Genomic DNA, 24,046 nt, shown 5'->3' on the forward strand with positions numbered 1-24,046 from the left:
AAATCCTACAACAACAACCAAAGAGTTATTTTGCCTCTAGAGCCCTCATGGGATTGTAACTTGGAACAGATTTAACGGAATGTGCTTCTTGTCCTCTGTGCGAGGACCCTCACTGCATTCAACAAGACGACGTCACAGAACCATTTCCTATATAGTCCTCTGTGTTCCTTTGTTAAAAGGCATATGTATTTGATTTTGAACTGTGATTTCCCATTCAAGTGATCAGTCACTGATCTACCCTCCCCACTCCTATTCCCTTTTGTTTTTACAGATTCTCTTTTATTTTGATATAGTTTTTACTGTCATTTTCACCATTGAAATTGCTCTGAAGGTAAAGTGCCCATCTTCTCTACCATAACTTGTTCACAAGCTTACTAGTTTTCTGCCACTATCTGTTGCTAACACACACGCCTGTTTGTTCCTGGGTCACGCTCAGTACCACTAACCCGATTGTGCTTATTTTTCAGATCCTAGGCAATGCAGACTATGTCTTCACTAGTATCTTTACATTAGAAATTATTCTTAAGGTAACCAATCTGAGCAATACACTTGTTTTCTCCTTTCTTTTTCTTTCTTTCTTGCTCTCTATCGCTCTCTTTTTTTTTTTTAACCCCATTATTATCTCTATTCAAAGGATTGTTTATCTTTTGATTTTATTGTTTTGTTAGTTGCTTTAAAAAGTCTTCTGTGAAATTTTGATATTCAAACTTGTAATTCAGGGCCTATGTCAAAAAAATGCTTTATAGGGGAATCGCAATGAAAGGATGATCCTGTTGGGGAAAGTAAGAGGGGACCAAGAAAAAGGCCATCACCCCTTAAATTTCTCTCTCTACCCTGGCCAGTCTTTCCAAGACAGGATTTGTTTGCTGTGCAAGGGACCCTGAGCGTATACACCTCCTCTAACACATGCTACAACCCAAAGAGAAGGTCTCTGTTCTGCACAAGCCATGAGGCTGGGCCAGAGGGAGGCCAATGACTTCTGTAGGGTTACAGGGTACACAGTCAAGTAGGAGATGGGGAGCACAGTGCAGAAGCTCAATTTTTAGGTGTGGAGAGGTAACTGAGAGTTCAAATCACTGAAACACCAATGAAAATTGCTGCATTGCCCGTTTGAAACTTGGCTTCCCGTTTCCCAGGAACGTGCTCTATATACCCAGGGAAATGTGCAGGAGAATGATCTAGCTTGGAAGAAAATAAAAATAGGCTGCCTTGTTCTTAACTCTAATTTTCCCAAATTGGTAGGCTAATAAGTTAAATAACAGTAATTGAGCAAAGTTCTGGCTTTCTAAATGCTAGGTTCACTTGGCAGCTTGGGTTTTTTCTCAGCAAGCTAACGCTAAGTGCTGGCAAGCAGTACCTTGCAGTTGCACAAATCTTGCAACTCAAGACCCTAATAACAGTATCCATACTGGAGGCTGGCAAGCAGGGTGGCCCCTGCATATTTTTGTAGAGAAACGTACTTTTTGATATTGCTTAAAATCATCAAAGCCGTAATGTTCTCCAAAGAGGTGTACATATTATGCTTGTGTGCAGCGTGCATCTGCATTTACACAATAAATCTGAACATGCAGATCCCAAATGGCTGATCAAAAAGAAAAACATCTCAACAGCAACATTTATAAAATAGAACCACAGTTCAAGGCACCTGTTTGAACTTACAATTACTAATTCTGCTCCCACTGAAGGAAATGGTAACACTCCTAATGACTTCAGTGGAAGCAGAACCTGACCCAATCCATAGGCGTATTGCTCTGGTTTTATCAGGGGAGTGTACTGCATAGTACCTGAGCCTTCCCGATGTCCTCCTGTTAACTTCAGTGGATGTATCTCAACAACCCTGGATATTCTCTAGGTTCAAGTGGGAGAGCAGTGCAAGGACTACAAATGTTTAAGAAATCCTTCTGTTCAAATGGCTTGGTTTCTCAGGGCACGTTTCTCTGCTGCCTTGCATTGAGCACAATGTTTTGCACAAGAGCAACATTAGTTTAAATGGTAAGAAACAAAGGAATAAATGGCAATGGGATGTTCAAGGCTGTAGAGAAACGAGCTTCATCTGCCCTTATGTTGCTCATGACACCTGCAAGCCTCACACTGCCATGGTGGAGTCTGATGAATGTTAGCAAGGTAACCACCAGGTTTTTTTTAATTAGCATCCTAAAAGCTTGTTCAGTGCCCCAGATGGGAGACAGACATAGATTATACACTTTTTGAGAGTCTCTTCTGAGATAACAAAATTTCCCAACAGGCTTGAGAGAACCACAGTTCGTATAGAACTTAAATTCAGCAGAGCTTCCCCTCCTGATTTCAATGGTGTCTCCTTTCTTTCAAGATTGCCATACAAAATCCAACCAGTAAAGGGCATCTTTACCACCTTTGTTATGGCAAGAACACCTCCCCCCCCGCCTTCCCCAATTGAATGTGTCTATAAGTATAAATTCTAAGCCAAGACCAGAGTTTATACTTCCTCCCCTTCTAAGTTCTGTCTGACTGATTGATAGTCAGTTCCCTGATGTCATGGATATTTGGTGAAAAAAAATAATCTGATATATCCACGCTTCTCTGAATAAAGTTGTCCCAGGCAGGTATGGCTGGAAACCACTAGCAAGTATGCCATCCTGAGCTATTAGCAGGAGCCAGAAAACTCCGGTTTGAATTTTTAGTTCATGCTTCTCAGCTGGGAGTCTGGCTAGAACTCGTCATTGAGGAACAGTCTCGTGGTGTCTGCTTCAAGTTACTTTAGACATCTAACTTAGATGAGATCCAGAAGACCAAATTTAGAAGCCTGTGTTCCTAACCCAGGTAATGGAGGGAGATTAGCAGTTTGTGGGGATGGGGTTTCTTCAAAGCAGCTACATTAGATCACTCACCGAGTCTAAGGTAGGTGGTACAAATATCCCCATCACCTCACCCTCTTTCACTGTGCCAGACTCATTTAGTCCCATTCTGTAACTGAGCTCAGTCTAAAATTCGAATTCTGAGCTCAGAAGTGTTTAGGTCTGACACTGGGGCTGAGACCTGTTTCTGTTTACACTCACTTAATCCAATTCTGGAGCTGTGACATCTGCCTCAAAGCCAGCAGGTATTCAATACCCCTTCATACCCAGAAGAGGCAGAGAGTCCCTTGTAAAATATGTAAAATTTTTCCTTTCTTCTGCTGGGTGATGTTCATAATGATTACCTCCACAAAGAAACCACCCTGTCTCAAGGAATCTTACCTTGGGCTTTGTGAGGAAAACCAAGGGGGAGATGCATCTGCTTCTAGAATAAAAATGGTGGAAGCTGGGTAGGAGTAGGAAAAGGGATATAGAGGGATATTGAGCTGAACAGATGGAGCAAACTGAAGACAGCAGGAATTCCTACTGTTGCTTCAGTTCAGCTCCAAAGAATCTGATCCCTGAAGGACTCTCTTTTTATTTCATAGAGTAAAAAGAGCTCTACTGTCCACTGCAGCTCGTCTAAGCATTGAAAAACGTTATTAAATATCTCTTTTTATTTTGTATTATTTACTCAATTTAGCTAAAGAGGCCTTTATGTAATACAAGCGTCCTATTCACAAGTGTCCTCTGTCCTTGAAGAAAAAGGGAAAAGCATATGATTGCGAAGAGTAGTTTTTGCAAATAGTCATTTTGCTGCTTTGCTGGTTCTAAATGTTAGGTACTGCATGCACTCAAAGTGCGTATTTTCCTCACTGAACCCTAGTATTGGCGTTCCTTCCCTAGTTAGGTCTTTCATAGTTATCTTACTGTCTTCTTTGCTCTCTTTTCTTTCAATGGGGACTCAACTTCTCCTTTGGGGTGTGGGGGTAAATTGTCTGCTATATTAGAAAATTATATACTCCCCAATTATATACTCTGAGCACAACCAGAAGGGTTTGGTTTCTGAACAGGTGCTAATGGCAAAGTGTGTTTCTGTCTTCATGTGCCTTCCTGCAGATGACCGCATACGGGGCTTTCCTCCATAAGGGCTCCTTCTGCAGAAACTATTTCAACATCTTAGACCTGCTGGTGGTCAGCGTTTCTCTCATCTCCTTTGGGATCCAGTGAGTGAACTATTTTCAACTGGCTGTATTTTGGGGATTGTAGGACTGAGTTGGGCGGTGATACCTCAGAGCTCATTGTCTTATCTGAGTAAGATTTTTCTTATGAGCCTGGAGGCATTTTTCTCAAATGATTCAAGACCATTAAAATTCATCCTCAAGAGGGGAGGTAATAATTGGGAAATGCTACACTAGCATTTCCTTGGAGGGGGGATCTTCCAGAAAGAGTAAATGAGAACAAGAAACTTGGTCCATTGGGAACTGTGACACTTAGCTTTGTTCCAAGATCTCTGATTCACTGTATCAGTGCAGGACAGCTAAATGACTTACTGTTCCCTTCTAGAGCTCTCATAACCTCTTTGGAAAATGGGGTGATAATGTTTTGCTACTTCCTAAGATGCTGTGGGTGTTGGTCAATGGAAGGCCATCAAGCGCTTGAAGAGCTGTGTGAGAATCTGCAGAGTACTGGTGGCAGTGCCAGTTGATCCTGCTTCTGTCACACCACTTTGTGTTGGTTGATCTGATAATTTGCTTAATACGTTTATAAAATTACTTGACCATGTGGAACTCTATCTGTCAGATAGAGTTTCTTAAGTAGTCTCGCAACTGATGAGAAATAAGCTCCCATTTGTTACCATTACAGGTTAGCAGGTCACATGTTATGTTCCAGAGCTAAGCCAAGCAGAAGGATTTGTCAGGTCCATTGGGCTTTCAGTCAATGTCTTAAGAATGGCACAGTGCTCATTTTGACCTGCTGTTTCTTTCTTAAAAACCTCACTAAACTCTTAATATGTTAGCAAAAAAACTGTTCCCAAAAGCAGTAGGAGGGCCTGATGTCATACAGCATGGAGAACATTCTCAGTCTGTGTTTTAGTCCTGGAAGATGCAGAGAGCTCTGTTGTAGTAGATAGTTGTGTTCAGTACTTAAAATTAAGTATAGAAGTCAGCCTAACCAATTCAGTGGGAGTTTACACATCCTTATATTTATGTACACACTTAATTGATTTGCAGGTTCAGAGGCCAAGCACATTGCAGGATCAAACTCCAGGTAGACAGTATACCTTTAATGCTGGAGTCACCTGGAGTTCCCACACTTCTATGAATATTTCAGTGGAGTGCTTCTTTGAACCTTATCTGAAAATGTCTTGTGATGGCTACATCTTGGCACAATTTCCATATCATAGATAGCTACAGGGTATTTGGCAGCTTGCCCTGCTTAAAAAAGTACCGTGCCCATTCCCTTCCCTTCCATTCCCTTCATTAATACAGCAGAGATGGTGAAAGCCTGGAGAATGTATACTGACCCTGCCCAGAAGACGGAAGGAAGGCCTATGAAGAAAACATCAGAGAGTAGTTTCCTTGCCCCTGAAGTGTCATAGCAAAGAGTTGACTTTCTAACTATCCTAAGCAGTCCTAAGGCTTTGTAGGAATTCAGACAAGAAAGAGGGGGCACAGCAGCACGCCCCCTATATTGCTGTGTCTCTCTAACCTTCTAATGCTTTCTTCCAGGTCCAGTGCTATCAATGTGGTGAAGATCCTGCGTGTTCTGCGAGTCCTTAGACCGCTGAGGGCCATCAACAGAGCCAAAGGACTAAAGGTTAGAAGAGTCCCAATGAGTTCTGTAAACTATAAATTCAAGTTATTTCAAGCTACAAGGACCTTTGCAATGGCTCAAGTAGTGTTTTAGCATAATCACAGAATGGTTGAGGTTGGAAGGGACCTCTGGAGGTTGTCTTGTCCAACAACCCTGCTCAAGCAGGGTAACTGAGAGCAGGTTGCCCAGGACCATGCCCAGATTGCTTTTGAATATCCCCAAGGAGGGAGACATCACCACTCTGGGCAACATGTTCTGATGTTCAGTCAGCCTCACAGTAAAAAAGTGTTTCCCAATGTTCAGATGAACCTCCTGTGTTTCAGTTTGTGCCCATTGCCTCTTGTCCTGTCAGTGGGCCGCACTGAAAAGAGCATGGGTCTGCCTTCTTTGCACCCTCCCTTCAGGTATTTATATACATTGACAAGATTCCCCTGAGCTTTCTCTCCTCGAGGCTGAACAGTCACAGCTCTCTCAGCCTTACCTCATGGGAAAGGTGCTCCAGTCCCTTAATGATCTTTATGGCCCTTTGCTGGACTCCTTGCAGTACATCTATGGCTCTCATGGACTGAGGAGCCCGGAACTGAACACAGTACTCCGGATGTGGCCTCTCACTGGTGCCAAGTAGACAGGAAGGATCACCTACTTTGACCTGCTGGAAGTACTTTGCCTAGTTCAGCCCAGGATATCATTCATCATCTTTGCAGCGAGGGCTCATGTTCAATTTGGTGTCCACCAGAATGCCCGGGTCCTTTTCTGCCAAGCTGATTTCCAGCTGGATGGCCCAGCATCACTACTGAGGTTAAATGATGTAGTTTGCTAGGCTTACAGATGGACTCAGAAGCCTATTTTAACATAGCCTTGCTGTATTAGATAAATTCCTTTCAGTGGACTGGTGAATGCCCAACTATGTAAGTCGGTGCTGGTGGAAGTCTCAGAAATGAGCTCTGGTATTTTGCTATCCCTTTCTGCCTGCTTCTAAGACTACAGTGAGGAACTTAACAAGTTGGTCTTCTCTCCCATTTCCTGAGACATTACTTAATGGGCAATAGTTAAATGAAATTATTTTATTTGTATTTCTAGTCTTGTGCTTTTCCCTTAGCCCGAAGAGCTCAGAACAATCCTGCAAGTTTCTTTTGTTCCTATCTTCCATTTGCAGCATGTGGTCCAGTGCGTGTTTGTTGCCATCCGAACCATCGGAAACATTGTGATTGTCACCACTTTGCTGCAGTTCATGTTTGCCTGCATTGGAGTTCAGTTGTTTAAGGTAAAACCATTGGGCCCATTCATTCATCTATTACACTTAGCTGTATTACAGGGTGGGAAGAAAAATAGCATGAAGAAGCTTGAGGAAGGGGAAGTGGAACATTCTGTGTCAAAGGCAAAACATTTGAGGTGCTGTCAGTGTTACTTGGGCTCCTGCTACCAGCAGTTCCCCAAAACTGGACCAGGCATATTCAGAATGCCTGCCCTTCATCTGTAATCGTAATAATCACCAGTAACATCAGTGACCACCTTCTTCCCTAAATAGCTTATGGCATGACTTAGTGCCAGGGAAGTGAAGGGGGCTGTTCTAAAGGATTGGTACTTGCAGGCTGTCTACCCCCCATCTTGTAGAGGAGGAGGTCATTCATTCACTTCTTTATGTCTGCTTTTATTTCTTTGACCTTAACCAGTTCTCTGACAACTAGTGTTCTGCAGCACGCCGTGGTCATGCACCTCAGGACGTACACATAAAAGTACTGTGCAAGCAGGTGAAAACCTGTGCTCTGAACTACCCAGATGCAGGCAACTCTCAGTCGAGTTTGCTCACATCTACCTGAAAAAAAAAGCATGTAAACATACTCGTGGTTGGTTAAGCAAGTAGTAAATGCAGTCTCCTTGCTACATGATCTGCCCTAACCCTTCCACTCGGGAAAGGAAGCTTCATTCCTCTTTTTTCCTTTTCAAGGGCAAGTTGTACAGCTGCACTGATAGCTCCAAGCAGACAGCAGCAGAGTGCAGGTGGGTCTGACCTTTCCCAGTTAGCCCCATTCACTGGCCACTCACTCTCAGAGCCTCATACTGGAAGTGCAGTTCTGCCATGTTCTCTCTCTGCTCTCCATCCACAGAGGGTACTACATTACATACAAGGATGGTGAGGTCAACCAGCCCATGATACAGCCCCGGAGCTGGGAGAACAGCAAGTTTGACTTCGACAACGTCTTGACTGCTATGATGGCACTCTTCACTGTCTCAACCTTTGAGGGCTGGCCAGAGTGAGTGCTTCTTGGACCGGTGCAACACTAGCAATGTCCTCATTCATTTCAAAAGAGAAAATTCAAATGCTGAGCATAGTCTTTCCCATTCTAAGTATTAAAATAAGCCTAAAGTATTAAATGTGACAATAGTGGCAGCAGTCAGTGTAGTAGTATGTACTTTGTAAATTCCTCGGGGCCTGCAGGAATTGCTGTTCCTGTACTTGTAAACAGTGCACAGCACTGTCTCTAGGTCTTAAAAACGATTATCAGTAGTAGCAGTGATAGCAATATTTATTACAAATATTATGTATATAAGTGGATAAAATGCCAGTCAGGTACTTACCACTATTGCTAGGTGTTGCAAGTTTCCGGGTGGAGCCAGAAGGGCAATAGGAAACACACCAGTGCTATCTCTGCAGTTTGGGCAGCCATGGGATGTCTTACCAGGCTGTGTTGTCTGTGCCACAGGGGCCGAGGACTTCCACAGCTCCACTCTGTCAGAGTGGTATGGGCATGCAGGGTATCAGGGAGCTGACCCTGACCTGTGTCACCGGGTGATGCCAACAGCAGTGTTAACAAATGTTAAAAGTGCTGAGATCCCCTTTTCTCACAAAACCCAGTTCCCAACAACACAGACTTTCCTGTCTTCTGTTAACTGAAGGGCATGCTTTTGGTTTAAATTTTAATTGTTCAACTATGAAAACCTTTCACCCCTAAGCAGGTTCAAATGTGTAAAGTTAGTAAGAGCCATGTCTTCTCTTTCGCAAGAGTTTACACTCAGATCAGTGCAAGTCTGCACATCTGTGAGTGAATTAATTTTGATACGTGTAGAAGAAAATCACAAAATTAAACTTTATAAAATCGCCTATAAGGCCTCAAGGCAGTTGCAGATTTTCTCTGCATTGGGCTCCTGTTTGCTTCCAGGTTGCTGTATAGGTCCATTGATTCCCACATGGAGGATGTGGGACCCATCTATAATCACAGGGTTGAGATCTCCATCTTCTTTATTATCTACATCATCATCATTGCTTTCTTCATGATGAACATCTTCGTTGGTTTCGTCATCGTCACATTTCAGGAACAAGGAGAACAAGAGTACAAGAACTGTGAGCTGGACAAAAACCAGGTAATTTACAATACCTTGTTGCCACTAAAGGTAGAAAATGCATTGAGAATAAGCATTTAAGAAGGAAACGCATACAGAGAGTAACATGAAGATTGCCAACAAGATAAAATAATAAGCTGGCTTCACTGCCGTCTTTCAGGAATCAAGCAAAAAAAAATCTTGCTGCGAAATTTGCTCAAGGGACAACATTTACTTAAAAATGTGTGCTGTACCATTTGGTTCGCTGAGATTAGATGACCATGATAGCATTGTCTGGCCAAAGCAAATGCATATGGAACTCTTCAACAGGTAGAATATGCACATTCAGATTACAACCTAAAAGAAATTCTTTTACCAAGCATTTTAATTTCAGTAAAAAACTTGAAACGCATTGTATTTTTATTATATCTGGAGGTAGCTGACCAACCCTGTATTTTGGGTTTGATTTTTAAATCTACCCATGCCTCTTTCACAGCGCCAGTGTGTAGAATATGCCCTGAAAGCCCGTCCTCTGCGGAGATACATCCCTAAAAACCAGTACCAGTACAAAGTTTGGTATGTGGTCAACTCCACCTATTTTGAATACCTGATGTTCGTTCTGATCCTGCTGAACACCATCTGCCTGGCCATGCAAGTAAGTAAGCAAGCAGAAAATTTTACAGGTGATGAATTATTAGACTTTGTTGGGTAAAATGTAGAAATTGCCAAGGTTGAGACCTACTTTCACCTTCGCAACATGTATCAAGGGAGAAAGACAGGGACATGATAAAAACTGTTGTACCATGTTCACCACTGATGACATTTAGTTAAAAAGAAGAATCTGCTTCTTGTTCTCTTCCTGCTAATATCTGACACTTCCAACAATTCTGTTTTAATTGCTTAAAACCAAACAAGACAGGCCGAGAGAGCTGGGGTCGTTCAGCTTGGAGAAGAGAAGGTTCCAGTGAGACCTTACTGCAGCCTTTCAGTACTTAAGGGGGGCTTATAAGAAAGATGGGGACAAACTTTTTAGCAGGGCCTGTTGAAATAGGTGTAATGGTTTTAAACTAAAAGAGGGTAGATTTAGACTAGATATAAGGAAGAAATTTTTTACAGTGAGGGTGGTGAAACACTGGACCAGGTTGCCCAGAGAGGTGGTCGATGCCCCACCCATGGAAACATTCAAGGTCAGCTTGGACGGGGCTCTGAGCAACCTGATCTAGTTGAAAATGTCCCTGCTTATTGCAGTCTGTGGCCCAGACAGTCCAGATCCCCACTTGTCAACCAGTCCTTCTCACTGCACAGACTCCCAGTTGCAGTTACCCCTCCATGGACCTCCCTTCCAGTCTCTCTCTGCTCTTTCTATTTGATCATCTGCTACACGTTGTTCCCTTCTCTGGTCTGTCCCTTACTGAGTCCAACTCCCCATGCACTCCTACACCAACTTCCCTTTTGACCTTAGCATCCCACTACTACCTTTTCCACTCCATCACTCCCACCTCTGCCCCACTCCTAGCCTTCCCTGGGATAGGAAACTAGCCTCAGTTTCCTATCACTCACTGACAGTCTAAGCCTATATTCAAGTCACTTTTCACCTTATTTTCTCTCACTGTCTCCAGCCCAATCTCGGCAGATTTCTTGACTTCCCTACTTTTTCTTCATCTGGTCTAGCTCTTTCCTATCCCCATTGAAAAGGCTTCCCCTGCTGTCTTGCCTAAGGTACCAACAAAGGAGTGAGGCAGCATGAGCACGAGAAAGTGCTCTGCTCTCAGCTGAAGTATGTATTGTCCTGCTGTCATGGACCAATAGAGAAGGACTATTATGTTCACTCTGAAGCTTTGAATCATGCTCAGTCGCTGTGAAAATGGTGCACGCCAAGGGCAGGTAGAGCTAGAAGCTGTGAGATGTTTGCAAGCTCACAAGCAGGACAGCATCTCTGGAGATTCTGGGAAGTCTATATCCATCTTGAGAAAAGTAGTTTTTCAAAGGCTTATACTGTGGCCAAATTTGGGTCAAATGTCATAACAGACAGCAAACACAAAAGCTAAATTCCACTAAAATTCCACATTTTTAAGCAGAGTCCTGCAGGTACTAGTCTTTCAAGGAAAATGTACAAGAAATTTTGAAAACACCTCAACAATATATTTTTCCGTGGCCTGGCTTTCACCTGCAGCTGAATTGTTTTAACTGAAACTCCTTTAGATAAATGACCTTGAGCCAATGTAGAATATGAAAATGCATCCCAGTTGGTTAAAGTTTATCAGAGTTAAGCAACTACAAAAGGGGGTCTTATAACATGAACTGGAAGATGACCTTAGAATAAGGCGGTGCAATCAGTCTCAAGTATAATGATCTGGAAATAGGGATATGACAAGTGAGGTGGCAACATTTGTGGAAGACACTACTTGAATTAATCAGTAGAAGACAGAGAGTAACTTCATAAGATCTTAATAAAGTTAAGTGAATGGGTAGCATGATTGCAAATTTAATTCAGAGTTGACAAATGCAAGATAATGCATATTGGAAAGATATGATTTGAGCTGCTCGTGTACTTTGCAGAATCCTGAATTAAATATAATTACTTGGGGAATGGCTTGGTATCATTACGAGCAGCTCAGTGAAACCCCTGTTCACTGTGCAGTACCAATCAAACAAAAAAAGTAATCCAAGCATTAGGGAAGAGTGAGATAACAAACACAATTGAAGACTGCCTTGTACCATTATGCAAATTTGTAATGAGCCCTCAACTGGAATGATAAGTGTGATTTTGGTAGCCCCCAATCAAAAAGATTTTTTTAAAAAAGATAGGAGATGCAGACCCAGATGGCAAAAATGGCTAGAGGTATGGAAATGCTTGTGTGTGAAGGGAGATGGGAATTCTAAATTGAAAAAATATGGAGTGTGCTGAGGTTTTCTTTAGAGAACCTGAACATACAGGGAGATCTGGAGGGGCCCTGTGGATTCCTAACTAGCTGGTATGTCTGTTCCTCATGCTGCTGCCGGGACGCTATTTTTCAGCACTACGGTCAGAGCTGCATGTTCAAGGAAGCCATGAATATCCTCAACATGCTCTTCACTGGCCTCTTCACTGTTGAGATGGTCCTGAAATTAATCGCCTTCAAACCCAAGGTAGGTGCTATAGGCATAGAGTTTCCTGGCCTCTGTGTGAGTGTGCATGTGTGCGGGGCAGCTGTGAGGAGAAGGAGGAGGTGAAATTTTCTGATCTATTACCCCACCAGTAACTGAGCTGGACAGTTGCTCTCTGGATTGGAGTCTCGCATATATTTATTAACTTTTCACTGGAGATTAGACACACACAAAAAAGAAAAAAAAAAAAAAAAAGCAGTCTCTGCTAATAGACAAGGTTCCTAGTTCTCTGTTTTCATTAAGTCATAATAGTGACACTATGTTAAGCCTATAACTTGTTTTCCATTTTGAATGTTATTCTAATGCTCTCTCTGACTTTCCTTAAATAAATTATAAATAGCATCCCATGATTAGTCTCCTGGCCCAAGTGAAGTTAATCAAGCATGACTCATTTTGAGTTATGAGCTTTGGAAAAAAATGTTTCTTCTGAGAGGGCTACATCTCAATGATAGTTTGGATTGCTTTAGTTTTGAATTTAAGACTTCATTGATAACATTCAGTACCCAGTAGGTCCTGTCTGAAAGTATTGTCCTGTCCATTGGACCATGGCATTTTACTAGTATAGCTGCACCGTGGGGTATGGTTATAACCTACTCTTCCAACTAAGCTGGCACGGCTGCTGCAGGACAAGGACAAAGATTCTGTCCTCACATAATTTAAGATTATACAAGGCATTCTTCTTTGGCGTTTAAGTTCAGTGGTGTGTACAGATACCTAAACACAGGTACCTCGTGCCATTTCATATCTTCAATAATACTTTGACACACGGGGTTTTATCTTGAACGATACCTTGATACATTGGTGTTGGCAAATACTGTCTGAAACATCAGTTATGACATTGGTAAAGATGAGAACAATCATCTTTGACAGTCACGCTTCTCCTTCATGTTAAACATTCAGGGAATCACTGAAGTTAAGAGCTCCTCCCAGCTCTAACCTAACGTCTTCCTCATCCTCAGCTCAGAAACTTAGGTCTCCAATTCTACTGAATTTGGGTTTACTTTTTCTGTTAACTCTGTGTTGACTTTACTCCCACCCAGCCTCTCTCTCTCCTTCTTCCACACTTTCTAGGAATTATTCTTAGAAGAGTCACAATTTTATTTTTTTTCCTCAGCCCAATATCACTATCCTATCTCAGATGTAGTTCTCTTGAAAGTTAGGAGCATCTTGTGCAGTCCTGGTGAAGGACTGATTATAAGGTGGGTTGGGTTTTTTTGTGAGATCTCAAACACTGTCTTGGGAAATTTAGAAGTATCATCATCTTTTTCAGAAGAGATTTTGATTTTCATGAGGGATCTACCTTTCACTTTTGAGATTTCACGATGTCTGTTAGCAGACAAATCTTCTGGCACTTTGTAAAATTATTATCTGCACACTATATACCTAGAAATGTATCTCACAGGCTTTGTAATGTTCTTCTGATTTCATGGTTCTACTTTACAGGAGATCTGTAACTTTGAGACAAATGAGGTTCTTAGCAGAATTTGTTTTGAGCATTTAGGGAGAAAGTTCAGCTACTTCAAATATTGAGCTCTGTGTGTATACAGAGAAGGCTTTACTACACATGGTTGCCTCTAGCAGTAAGGAATTGGCATTGATGATATTGGAGATCCTTTCTACTTCCTGTGTTCAATCTCCTTTTCAAGTTTTGCTACGCAACAAAGTATTAAACAAAATCAACTGAAGTTAAACATGTGTCCTCTGGATAGAAAAACATTGGAGCAGATTGCCTAAAGAGATTGTAGAATCTCTATAATTTGAGGTTAAGATTAAATTAGGGGAACCTTTTGTTAGAAATAGTTTAGGAATGTATGATCTGCCTTGAGACAGGGGAATGGACTAGACTATCTCATGAGGTCCCTCTCGGCCCAATTTTCCATGATTCTGTCCTTTCCAAACTAAATCCCCAGCTACTACATTATAATAAAAGTCAGAATATAAACGAAGTTTTCCTTGTGACCAGAATAGTAGAGTCTTAATCAAGTCTTCTCAACTAAGGATTAAACAACAAACTTAGTTTGGGTCCTACCCATCCTGAAAGAATAACCAGTGAAAAAAAAAATCTGTTTCAAATGCTAGTCTGGCCTGTATCCCAAAAGTAGTACTAATTCTTAAACTACTATTTTAATTAAATACCTTCAGGAAAATAATTTTTTTAAAAATGGAACCCCAGAATTTACCGGGAAGAAAAACAGGAATGAACTTGTGAAAACAACTAATACAGCAAAAAGTCTTGCCTCCAGCAGTATATTGCCACCTTGGACTTCCAGAGGGCAGACTTTGGGCTTTTCAGGAGCCTGTTTGACAAAGTCCCCTGGGAGGCAGTTCTCCAGGGCAAAGGAGCCCAGGAAGCCTGGATGTTTTTCAAGAAGGAAGTTTTAAAGGCGCAGGAACAGGCTGTCCCCATGTGCCGAAAGCCAAGCCATCGGGGAAAAAGACCGACCTGGCTGAAGAGGGAGCTAGGGTTGCAACTTAGGGAGAAAAAGAGGATTTATGGCCTTTGGAAGGAAGGGCGAGCCACTCAAGAGGACTACAAAGAGGTAGTGAGGCTATGTAGGGAAAAAATCAGGAGGGCTAAAGCCCAGCTAGAACTAAACCTGGCTTCTGTTGTCAAGGACAACAAAAAAAGTTTCTATAAATATATTAGCAATAAAAAGAGGACTAAGGATAATCTCTGTCCTCTAGTAGATGGGGCTGGTAACATAGTGACCAAGGATGAGGAAAAGGCTGAGGTACTTAATGCCGTCTTTGCCTCAGTCTTCAGCAGTAGGACCACTTATTCCCTGAGTACCTAGACCCCTGAGCTAGAAGACAGGGCTGGGGAGCAGAATGAAGCCCCTGTAATCCAAAGGGAAATGGTGAGGGACCTGCTTGAGGACCTGGAGGTGCACAAATCTATGGGGCTGGATGGGATCCACCCAAGGGTACTGAAGGAGCTAGCGGAAGTGCTCACTAGGCCACTTTGCATCATTTTATGAGCAAAGATAACCGGGGAGGTCCCAGCTGACTGGAGGTTGGCAAATGTGACACCCATCCACAAGAAGGGCCAGAAGGAGGATCCAGGGAACTACAGGCCAGTCAGTCTGACCTCGGTGCCTGGGAAGGTCATAGAACAGATCATCCTCAGTGCCATTACACAGCACATGCAGGAGAAAGGGTGATCAGGCCCAGTCAGCATGGGTTTGTGAAAGGCAGGTCATGCCTGACAAACCTGATCTCCTTCTATGATAAGGTGACCCACTCAGTGGATGAGGGAAAAGCTGTGGATGTTATCTACCTGGATTTTTGCAAAGCCTTTGACACTGTTTCCCACAGCATTCTCTTAGGGAAACTGGCTGCTCATGGCCTGGACAGGTGTACTCTTCGCTGGGTAAAAAAATGGCTGGATGACCGTGCAGAGAGGGTGTTGGTGAATGGAGTTAAATCCAGTTGGTGTCCAGTCACAAGTGGTGTCCCCCAGGGCTCGGTGCTGGGGCCTGTTCTCTTTAATATCTTTATCAACGATCTGGATGAGGGGATCGAATGCACCCTCAGTAAGTTTGCAGATGACACTAAGCTAGGTGGGCGTGTTGATCTGCTTGAGGGTAGGATGGCTCTGCAGAGGGATCTGGACAGGCTGGACCAATGGGCCGAGGCCAATGGTATGAAGTTCAACAAGGCCAAGTGACAGGTCCTGCACTTGGGTCACAACAACCCCATGCAGCACTAAAGGATTGGGGAAGAGTGGCTTGAAAGCTTCCCGGCAGAGAAGGACCTGGGGTGTTGGTGGACAGCTGGCTGAATATGAGCCAGCAGTGTGCCCAAGTAGCCAAGGAGGCCAACAGCATCCTAGCCTGTATCAGGAATATTGTGGTGAGCAGGACTAGGGAAGTGATCATCCCCCTGTACTTGGCACTGGTGAGGCCCTACCTCAAGTACTGCATTCAGTTTTGGGCCACTCACTACAAGAAGGACATTGAGGTGTTGGAGCATGTCCAGAGAAGGGCTACAAAGCTGGTGAAGGGTCTGGAGGACAAGTCTTATGAAGAATGACTGAGGGAACTGGGGTTGTTTAGCCTGGAGAAGAGGAGGCTGAGGGGAGATCTTATCACCCTCTACAACTACCTGAAAGGAGGTTGTAGAGAGGTGGGGGCTGACCTCTTCTCCCTGGTGACAAGTGATAGGATGAGAGGAAATGGATTCAAGTTATGTCAGGGGAGGTTTAGATTAGATATTAGGAAACGTTTTTTCACTGAAAGAGTTATTGAACATTGGAATAGGCTGCTCAGGGAGGTGGTGGATTCGCCATCCCTGGAGGTGTTTAAAAAAAGGGTAGATGTGGTACTTAGGGACATGGTTTAGAAGTGGTTTTGTCAGGGTAGGTTAATGGTTGGACTTGATGATCTTAAAGGTCCCTTCCAACCTCAGCAATTCTATCATTCTATTCCCACCAGATTATGTTGAGTACCAGTTCAGTGACTCAAGTTTGGAAACATCAAAATTCCTTGTGTAACTTGCCATTGTCTGTTCAGTAAAAGCATTTGGCCTGCAGCCTTCATTCCCTGCTCCATATTGACTTAACCTGCTCTCCAAAGAAAGAAACCCCCTCTCCCAGATGACCACTTGGACTGATCTGGACCAACAGTGGGGGGCACAATCTGCTTCTCTTTAGGTTGCACATATGGATTGAAGCTGAATTTACCTAGAATATGTTCTGATGTGGAATCTCCCAGCATGGAGAAAGTTGTTACCTTAGTCCTCTGCTTGGCCAGACCTTGTGTCCTCCTATCACTCTAAGGTATAAAAACAAACTACATTTGCAGATGAAGGTTGTCCCTAGAAATACCATCTGGAAAAGTCCAAAGGGATGGGTGAACATCGCTACAGCACAGCCATCATCCTCTCCCCTCTAACCAAGCAAGTCCCCCAGATAAATAAATGAGATGCTAAGTAATACTAGTGTTTCCCAGATGTGAAATGGCAAGCTCAAATGCTCATGAGATCTCTGCTGAAGATAGAGTTGCCTGCCATTTCCTGAGCAATAAAACACAAACCAGCCTTTGTTTAAGCTGCTTTGTCTCATTTTGAATTTGCACCCAAACATCATTTCTGAGGAGGACCCTAAAATGAGTGAGCCGTAAACTTTATGACTGACAACGAGAAAGCAGGAAACTTGGGTAGCTGAAGGTGTCATGTCCTCACCTTCGTGACAAATCCCAGGAGAATGTGGCAGAACAGGACTGAGTACAGAACCCAAGCCGGCAAAATTCATTCTGTTTTCTCCAACTTTGTGGTGCTTAACCCATCAGTGGGTGCTGCAGCTAACCATCAGCTACAGCAAGCAGTGCAGTAACTGACTTGTAACTCTGAAGCAACTGCCACAGAGCTCTCCCTTGCACAGTTGCTTCCTAAAGGCACCTTGGAATGAGTGGTCTGCAGCAGCAACACAGGATCACAGTTTTCTCCATCTGTGCAAGGTAGAACAAGCTGCTGTTTATTCATACCTTTACCAGAGAGAATTGCTAAGGGAACTGGGACAGATCTCTGAGGTATTCAGAGCTGCTATCGCCCTAGCTTCTTACAGAAGTCATCACAGGGATGTGCCCATGCAGAACAGCTTTGGTGGAAGCCTGGAGTTCCCAATATGTGGAGTTCCTGCTGCAGGCAGTGCTGTGGCAATTACTGTATGAAGTAGTATAGTGCACTATAGTGCTACCTGTCTGTTACATACGTAACAACAGAAAAAAGGTGGTAGTCTCTGACTGAGTAGATTTTTTACTGTATCCAGTTTTTATTTCTTCACTCCTATTCTGTGAGGAGACGCGTCTTTTTAATTGCTGTTCTTGATATCAAAGGTAAAAAAAACAGGCACAGTAAATTGTAGACATTAAGTGGGATCACATATGTGCCCAACTCCAAAGAATCAGCACGGATAATCCAGCCCTGCAACTAGTTCTTGTGGTAAGAGTAAGGATTTACTCATTGAAAGGCCAGCTGTTGGAATCAGGGGCCAAGTCTGAGTCAGGGCTCATCTCCGAACACTTACAGAAAGTATGTGAAGGGGGTAGAAAGGCAAGAGCTTTCCTAACTAAACAAACTGTTACTGTTGAGATTGGTGTCTCTAGACAGCAAGTCCCTTTGATAACTGTCCTTTTTATTGGCCATCTTCCGTGAAGAGTGTTTTGGTTTGTTTAGCCTCCAGAGAGGCTATAGAGAAGAGGGGGGTGTTAGCTGGAGCAGCTGCTGCTGGTATAGATAGCGCATGCGAGGCAGGGACAAGGCCAGCCGCTGTGAGCCCCGGTGGTTTTGTGTGGAGCATTTTCCGGAGGAGAGGATCAGTTATCCCAGGTTTTCTGCAGGATAAATCTAAGCACTGTGTAAGACAGCTCATCTATGTCTGATGCAGTCTTGATAGAAGGCTGTACTAACAATGAGCAAGAGAGATTTGGGATGATTAGGGCTGCTAATAAAGAAAATATCCACTACATGCTCTGCATCTCCTTACAGAGTATTAATGTGCTGCTCTGAAGCAAAACTCCCAAATGGACCTGAGTGTTTGTCTTGGCTGACGCTCATAAACTGATTCAAGACTAGTTACTTCAAAGAGACAGACAGTCTAAAAGTAATGCTCTTGAGCCAAGGCCTTTTGCTGCTTCGTTTTTCTAATTTTATAAATTCTCCAGCCAGTCTGGTGAGCTATTTTCCAGTTCCTGCATGGAGCAAGCTGCTGATACTTCATGCTTTTTCCAGAGAAAACTACTAAAGGGAATGAGAGGCGCTGTGCTCTCTGAGGTGATCACAGCTACTGCTGTCTTAGCTTCTTAAAGAAGAAATCTCCACAAGCACCAGTCCATGAAGGACCAGCTGCTCTACAAAACCTCCCTAGGGTTATCTTTTCAATTCAAAGGCAACTTAGAATTCCTATTCATATGAAGCTGTGCCATCTGTTAACGTACCTGCTAATATGGGGATGGATATTCCTCCAGGAATTTCAGATTTTTCTAGCTCCCTGGAATGGACTGTTTAACTGATGAACCACATCTATTTTGTGTTCTTTCAAGAAACATTTAATCTGTCCTCTTATTAGCTGGGGCAGGACTAGTAATCCGAGAGCTATGAATTTTCTACCACTGTTCCTGTCATCTCAAAGTAGGCAAGCCATATCAGTGGAATGACTTCCATGCATAAAGTAAAGCACATGTTCATATATTTTGTCAAATCCATGGCTGCGTGTGGAAAGGGAATCTTGGGGATTTCCTCTGTGGAATTATGACTATCAGAGACACTACAGATCACAAGTCTATTCCGTTTACCAGACACTGTCAGCACCTTTTCTTCCCTGGGTGTTTATGGATGTTACTTGTAAAGCAGCCTGTAACAACGCCATCTGTCCTGCCTCAGATAGTTAGTTCAGTCCCTCATTTATCACTGCTACTTTAGTCTGATTTTTTGCCATTCTTTAGTGTAATTTTCCTGTAGCAGAGTTCAGACTTCTGTACACTGTTTCAAACCAGGTTCATATTCAGTACAAGGCATATAATCTCATGTGATCCCAGACTCCCTGGGGTGACCCTCTGAGTAGTGGAAGTCATGAGTGTCGCCCATGGGTATTTCTTAGTCTCCATTTACTGATGGATCTATGTGTCTTTAGTATTTCTTTCTCCCCTGATCTATTTTCCCTTCTTTAATCGTCTTTAAGCTCCTCTCACTCAGCATTTATCATGCATTTGATGCACTGATATCTCTTCTCAAACCTGCAAAATGACTCATCTGCTTTTGTTCCCTTTTTACTACTCTATTTCTAGTACTTTTATGCCTATAAACAGATCTTTGAGAAGTTTCTCCTGAAGTCACACTGGCTGCTTCATACTACTTGCATTCTTCTTTCTGACTATAACCATAACCTGTCATTCCTTGGTTGGGACAGAAGCTTCAGGTTTCATAAACAACTGAAATTTATATCCTATCTATCCTCTTGCACTACAGAAAAAAGGTTGGTTACTTTTGGAAATCTAATGCTTTTGGTACTTCTTCATTCTTGCACCTTTAGATATACCCATATAGCTTAGGATGCTGCCCTGGCATCATTCATCACAGTGTGTTAATTCTCTGGCTTATACAGAGAAAGCAAAGTAAAATACAAATGTGATACAAAAACGTCAGAAAAACTGTTTACAATTGAGTGGTCTTTTGCCCAGTGCTGAAAAACACTTCAGGTGGATCCAACAGACATAGGAATCATATTTAGTTAAAAATCACATGGTCTGGGATGAAGTATGGTGGTATAAATGAGTAGTTTAAGTTGTGTAAATGTATACGTGAGCCCATGCTGCAGGCAGCTGCCTTCCTCTTATGGAGTTTGGCCGCACAGTTCTGATTGTCGAATGGCTCTTACTTTGCAGATTTTCTCTGCTGGTTTTGTCAGGTTAAGAACCTAAGTAGTCATCTAGTTGTTTCCTCTCCTCAGCTACAGTATTACCCTTTCCGTTGTGGAAGGACAGCATCTAGACATGGAGCATTTGCTGACTGAGTTATCTACCCAGTGCAATGGGAAGTGCAGTCACCAACCACCACCCTGCCTTTGGTTGGAACAAGTGTTTTAAAAGGCAAAAGAAGGGGTGAAAAGCTAATATGTTTCAGGATTTGTGGGTGAGGAAAAAGTATACATCATTCAACAAAAAGGAAGAGTAAGCTCTGCTTGATGTGGTGAATGGAGTTAAATCCAGTTGGCAGCTGATCACAAGTAGTGTTCCACAGGGCTCAGTATTGGGGCCTGTTCTCTTTAATATCTTTATCAACGACCTGGACAAGGGGAACGAGTGCACCCTCGGTAAGTTTGCAGATGACACCAAGTTAGGCAGGAGTGTTGACCTGCTTGAGGGTAGGAAGGCTCTGCAGACTGATATGGACAAGCTGGATTGGTGGGCCAAGGCCAAGTCCTGGGTCCTGCACTTGGGTCACAACCCCATGCAACCCTACAGGCTTGGGGAAGAGTGGCTGGAAAGCTGCCCGGCAGAAAAGGACCTGGGGGTGTTGGTCAACCACCAGCTGAATACAAGCCAGCAGTGTGTCCAGGTGGCCAAGAAGGCCAACAGCATCCTGGCCTGTATCAGGAATAGTGTGGTAAGCAGGACTAGGGAAGCGATTGTCCCTCTGTACTCACCACTGGTGAGCCCCCACCCCAAATACTGTGTGCAGCTTTGGGCCCCTCACTACAGGAAAGACATTGAGATTCTGAAGCAAATTCAGAGAAGGGCAACAAAGCTGGTGAAGGGTCTGGAAAACAAGTTTTATGAGGAGCAGCTGAGGAACTGGGATTGTTTAGTCTGGAGAAAAGGAGGCTCAGGAGAGACCTTATCACTCTCTACAGCTACCTGAAAGGAGGTTGTAACGAGGTGGGGGTCGCTCTCTTTTCCCAAGTAACAAGCAATGGGACAAGAGGAAATGGCCTCAGGTTGTGCCACAGAAGGTTGAGATTGGATATTAGGAAAAAAATTATTTGCAGAAAGGGTTATCAAACATCAGATGAGGCTGCCCGGGGATGTGGTTGAGCCACCATCCCAGGAGGTATTTAAAAGATGGGTAGATGTGGTGCTTAGGCACATGGTTTAGTGGTGGTTTTGGCAAGTGTTAGGTTGATGATGGGACTTGATGATCTTAAAGGTCCCTTCCAACCGAGACGATTCTTTGATTCTAAGTAATAGCGAGCGTGGAGAGAACTAGAAATAGTCAGGTAAGAGAGTGTGTGAACTGAAGAAAGCGAGAGAACTAAACAAACAGGAAGGACCATGTCTGGGGGAGAAAGAGAGAGAAACCAAACCTGGAGGGGAGGAAAAGCCATACAAAGACAATCGAGACTGGAACAGACAGAATATCCTTAAATGCAGAAAGAAAAAATAATAAACTAAAGACCCTGAAGCAGTAAAGTATTCATAAAATGGAGAAGAAATGATTGGACAAAAGCGATGCAAGGAAAAGAAAAACAGAAACAGGGCTGAAAGGAAAAGTAAACATGGACAGGAATTTTTAGAAAATTAAAAACTGAATTAAACCCCATAGCTTTTAAGATAATGAACATCTTTTTGTGCTTCTACAATTTATTGAAGTTCCCTGGCAGACATCCCAGGTCTCCATGTTCAAACACATCAGTATCTCAGTCACAGAGCTTCCCTGTCTACTGTCTCATCACAATAATTTGCAATAAAAGATTGGTGCAATGTATTTCCCTACTTCTGTGGATTAATCTCAGCCCCATTGCAAAATGTATCAGCATGTTACCCCAGAAATACTTTCCTTTTTCACCCCAATTTTTTTTTCTGGGTGAGATCTGAATGTATTCTATATTCCTCTGGATCTTCTGTACAGCCAGTAGCCCGGCTGGAATTAATCTCAGCTGCTCCGAAAAGCCCAGCAGCCATATGGGGCTTTCTCAGCCCAGAAATCCCTGACATCTCTGTAGTGCACAACCAGACACTGCACTGTATGTATGCAGTCAGTCCAAGGCTCTCAAGGAACTGCTGAATCAGACCCAAGGGTTTTGGAAATACACTAGAAAAGAGAAAAAATCTTAAGCCCTCATTAATCACTCCTCTGCTTTCTCTTTACTATGATTACCTGTCTGCCAGGTGTTTCATGTATTTTGCATAGCATACACGTCATGTGGAGATCTGACCATATGGTCTTTCATGTCCACAGGTCTGGGAGGAAGAACAAGCCTCTTTTCTAAGCCCTTTCTACAAAAGTAAATACTAAACGTACTCTGTGTCAAAAAAGCATTTTTAGGTAACTTTGATGTGAAGAAATACTTAAGATAGTTATTCTGGACATGAATGGTCAGGTCACCCCAGTCCTTTATACCCATCGGCAGGTTGGAACAGAGAGTCATCAGGTAGACTTGCTCCTGGATGCTGCTTGCCTGACAGAATTTCTGTCTGCCCATATGTCCAGGAGAAAGAAGTGAAAAGAGAGACTAAGAAAGTAACTGGGCCTCTTGCAGCACAGTCTGTGCCACAACACTCTCTGAGCAGCTTGGCATTGAGACTTTCTCGCAGAACATGGAAAGGCATCCCACCAGCCAAGGGCCAAAGCAGCTGCTTTTGTTATTCCAGGTCTTAAATCAGAACTACTCACGAGTCTGTGCTACCAACATATTACAAGGAAGTGACGTTGAAAGAAAGAACCGCACCCTGGTGTTTTAGAGTGCTGGCCCATCAAGTTAAACAGTATACCTGATGTAACTGTAAAGTCTCAAGCGACAAATCCTCCAGTTAGTACAGAAAAAGAAAATTTGCAACAGAACGTTAGGGATGAGGTTGATTAACAACAGTTTCCACAAATAGGGAGTCAGCAAGCAAATAGCTGCCTTCTCTGGCATGTGAAAGTACAGGGAACCCTCTTCTAGATTTCACTGAGTTCCTCACCAGTTCCTGAGCGTGCGTGGGAGGGGAAGTCTGGCCATTCCTGACACTTTGAAGGAGAAGAAAGTAGTGCCAGACTAAAATTTTTCTATTGTGCATATGCTTATATTCTGAGATGGCATAGGCGTGACTCCACCTAAACAAGTCGTGCAGCGTGAAAAACATTTGGTAGGTGAATGTAACAGAAGAAACTAGATGGATGATGAGAAATGGAATTTTGCAGTAAATCCTAGCTCTTATCTCTAGTGAATCTGGGTCAGGAAGCATAAAAGTCTTCCTTCTGAACACTGGTTGATATCCTATGTGAAGTATACTGGTCTCTTTCCCATTTCCTCATGGAAAATGTACGTTGCAGAGTTGATCACGATTGGTTTCTTTGTTAGTGCCCCGAAAGAAGAGGCCAAGAATGAAATGAGTATCAGAACAAATTTCCGTCTTCATGCAAAAAAACCTTGTCCTTTCATGTTGTGGTGGAAGCAAATGGGGAGGGACAAAAAGGCTGTTTGATCTGCTGCTTCCCATGCTACATTCGTTGTTCAAATGCAGGACTTC

General features: G+C 43.1%; 1 protein-coding gene across 1 annotated transcript in view; it reads left to right on the forward strand.

Annotated features, from left to right (window-relative positions):
* Positions 1–24,046, forward strand: part of CACNA1C (calcium voltage-gated channel subunit alpha1 C) — a gene marked incomplete at its 5' end in the record, with an annotated part of 495,815 nt that overhangs the window by 411,306 nt on the left and 60,463 nt on the right. The window contains 10 exons of the mRNA XM_082498635.1: positions 272–331; positions 468–527; positions 3,933–4,039; positions 5,546–5,633; positions 6,787–6,894; positions 7,579–7,631; positions 7,739–7,885; positions 8,792–8,993; positions 9,448–9,606; positions 11,970–12,080. Of these exons, the coding sequence (XP_082354761.1) occupies positions 272–331; positions 468–527; positions 3,933–4,039; positions 5,546–5,633; positions 6,787–6,894; positions 7,579–7,631; positions 7,739–7,885; positions 8,792–8,993; positions 9,448–9,606; positions 11,970–12,080 (1,095 nt within the window). The remainder of the gene's footprint in view (positions 1–271; positions 332–467; positions 528–3,932; positions 4,040–5,545; positions 5,634–6,786; positions 6,895–7,578; positions 7,632–7,738; positions 7,886–8,791; positions 8,994–9,447; positions 9,607–11,969; positions 12,081–24,046) is intronic.

This window comes from Vanellus vanellus (assembly GCF_965231255.1).
Source record: "Vanellus vanellus genome assembly, chromosome: 1".
In the NCBI taxonomy this organism is placed as follows: Eukaryota; Metazoa; Chordata; class Aves; order Charadriiformes; family Charadriidae; genus Vanellus; species Vanellus vanellus.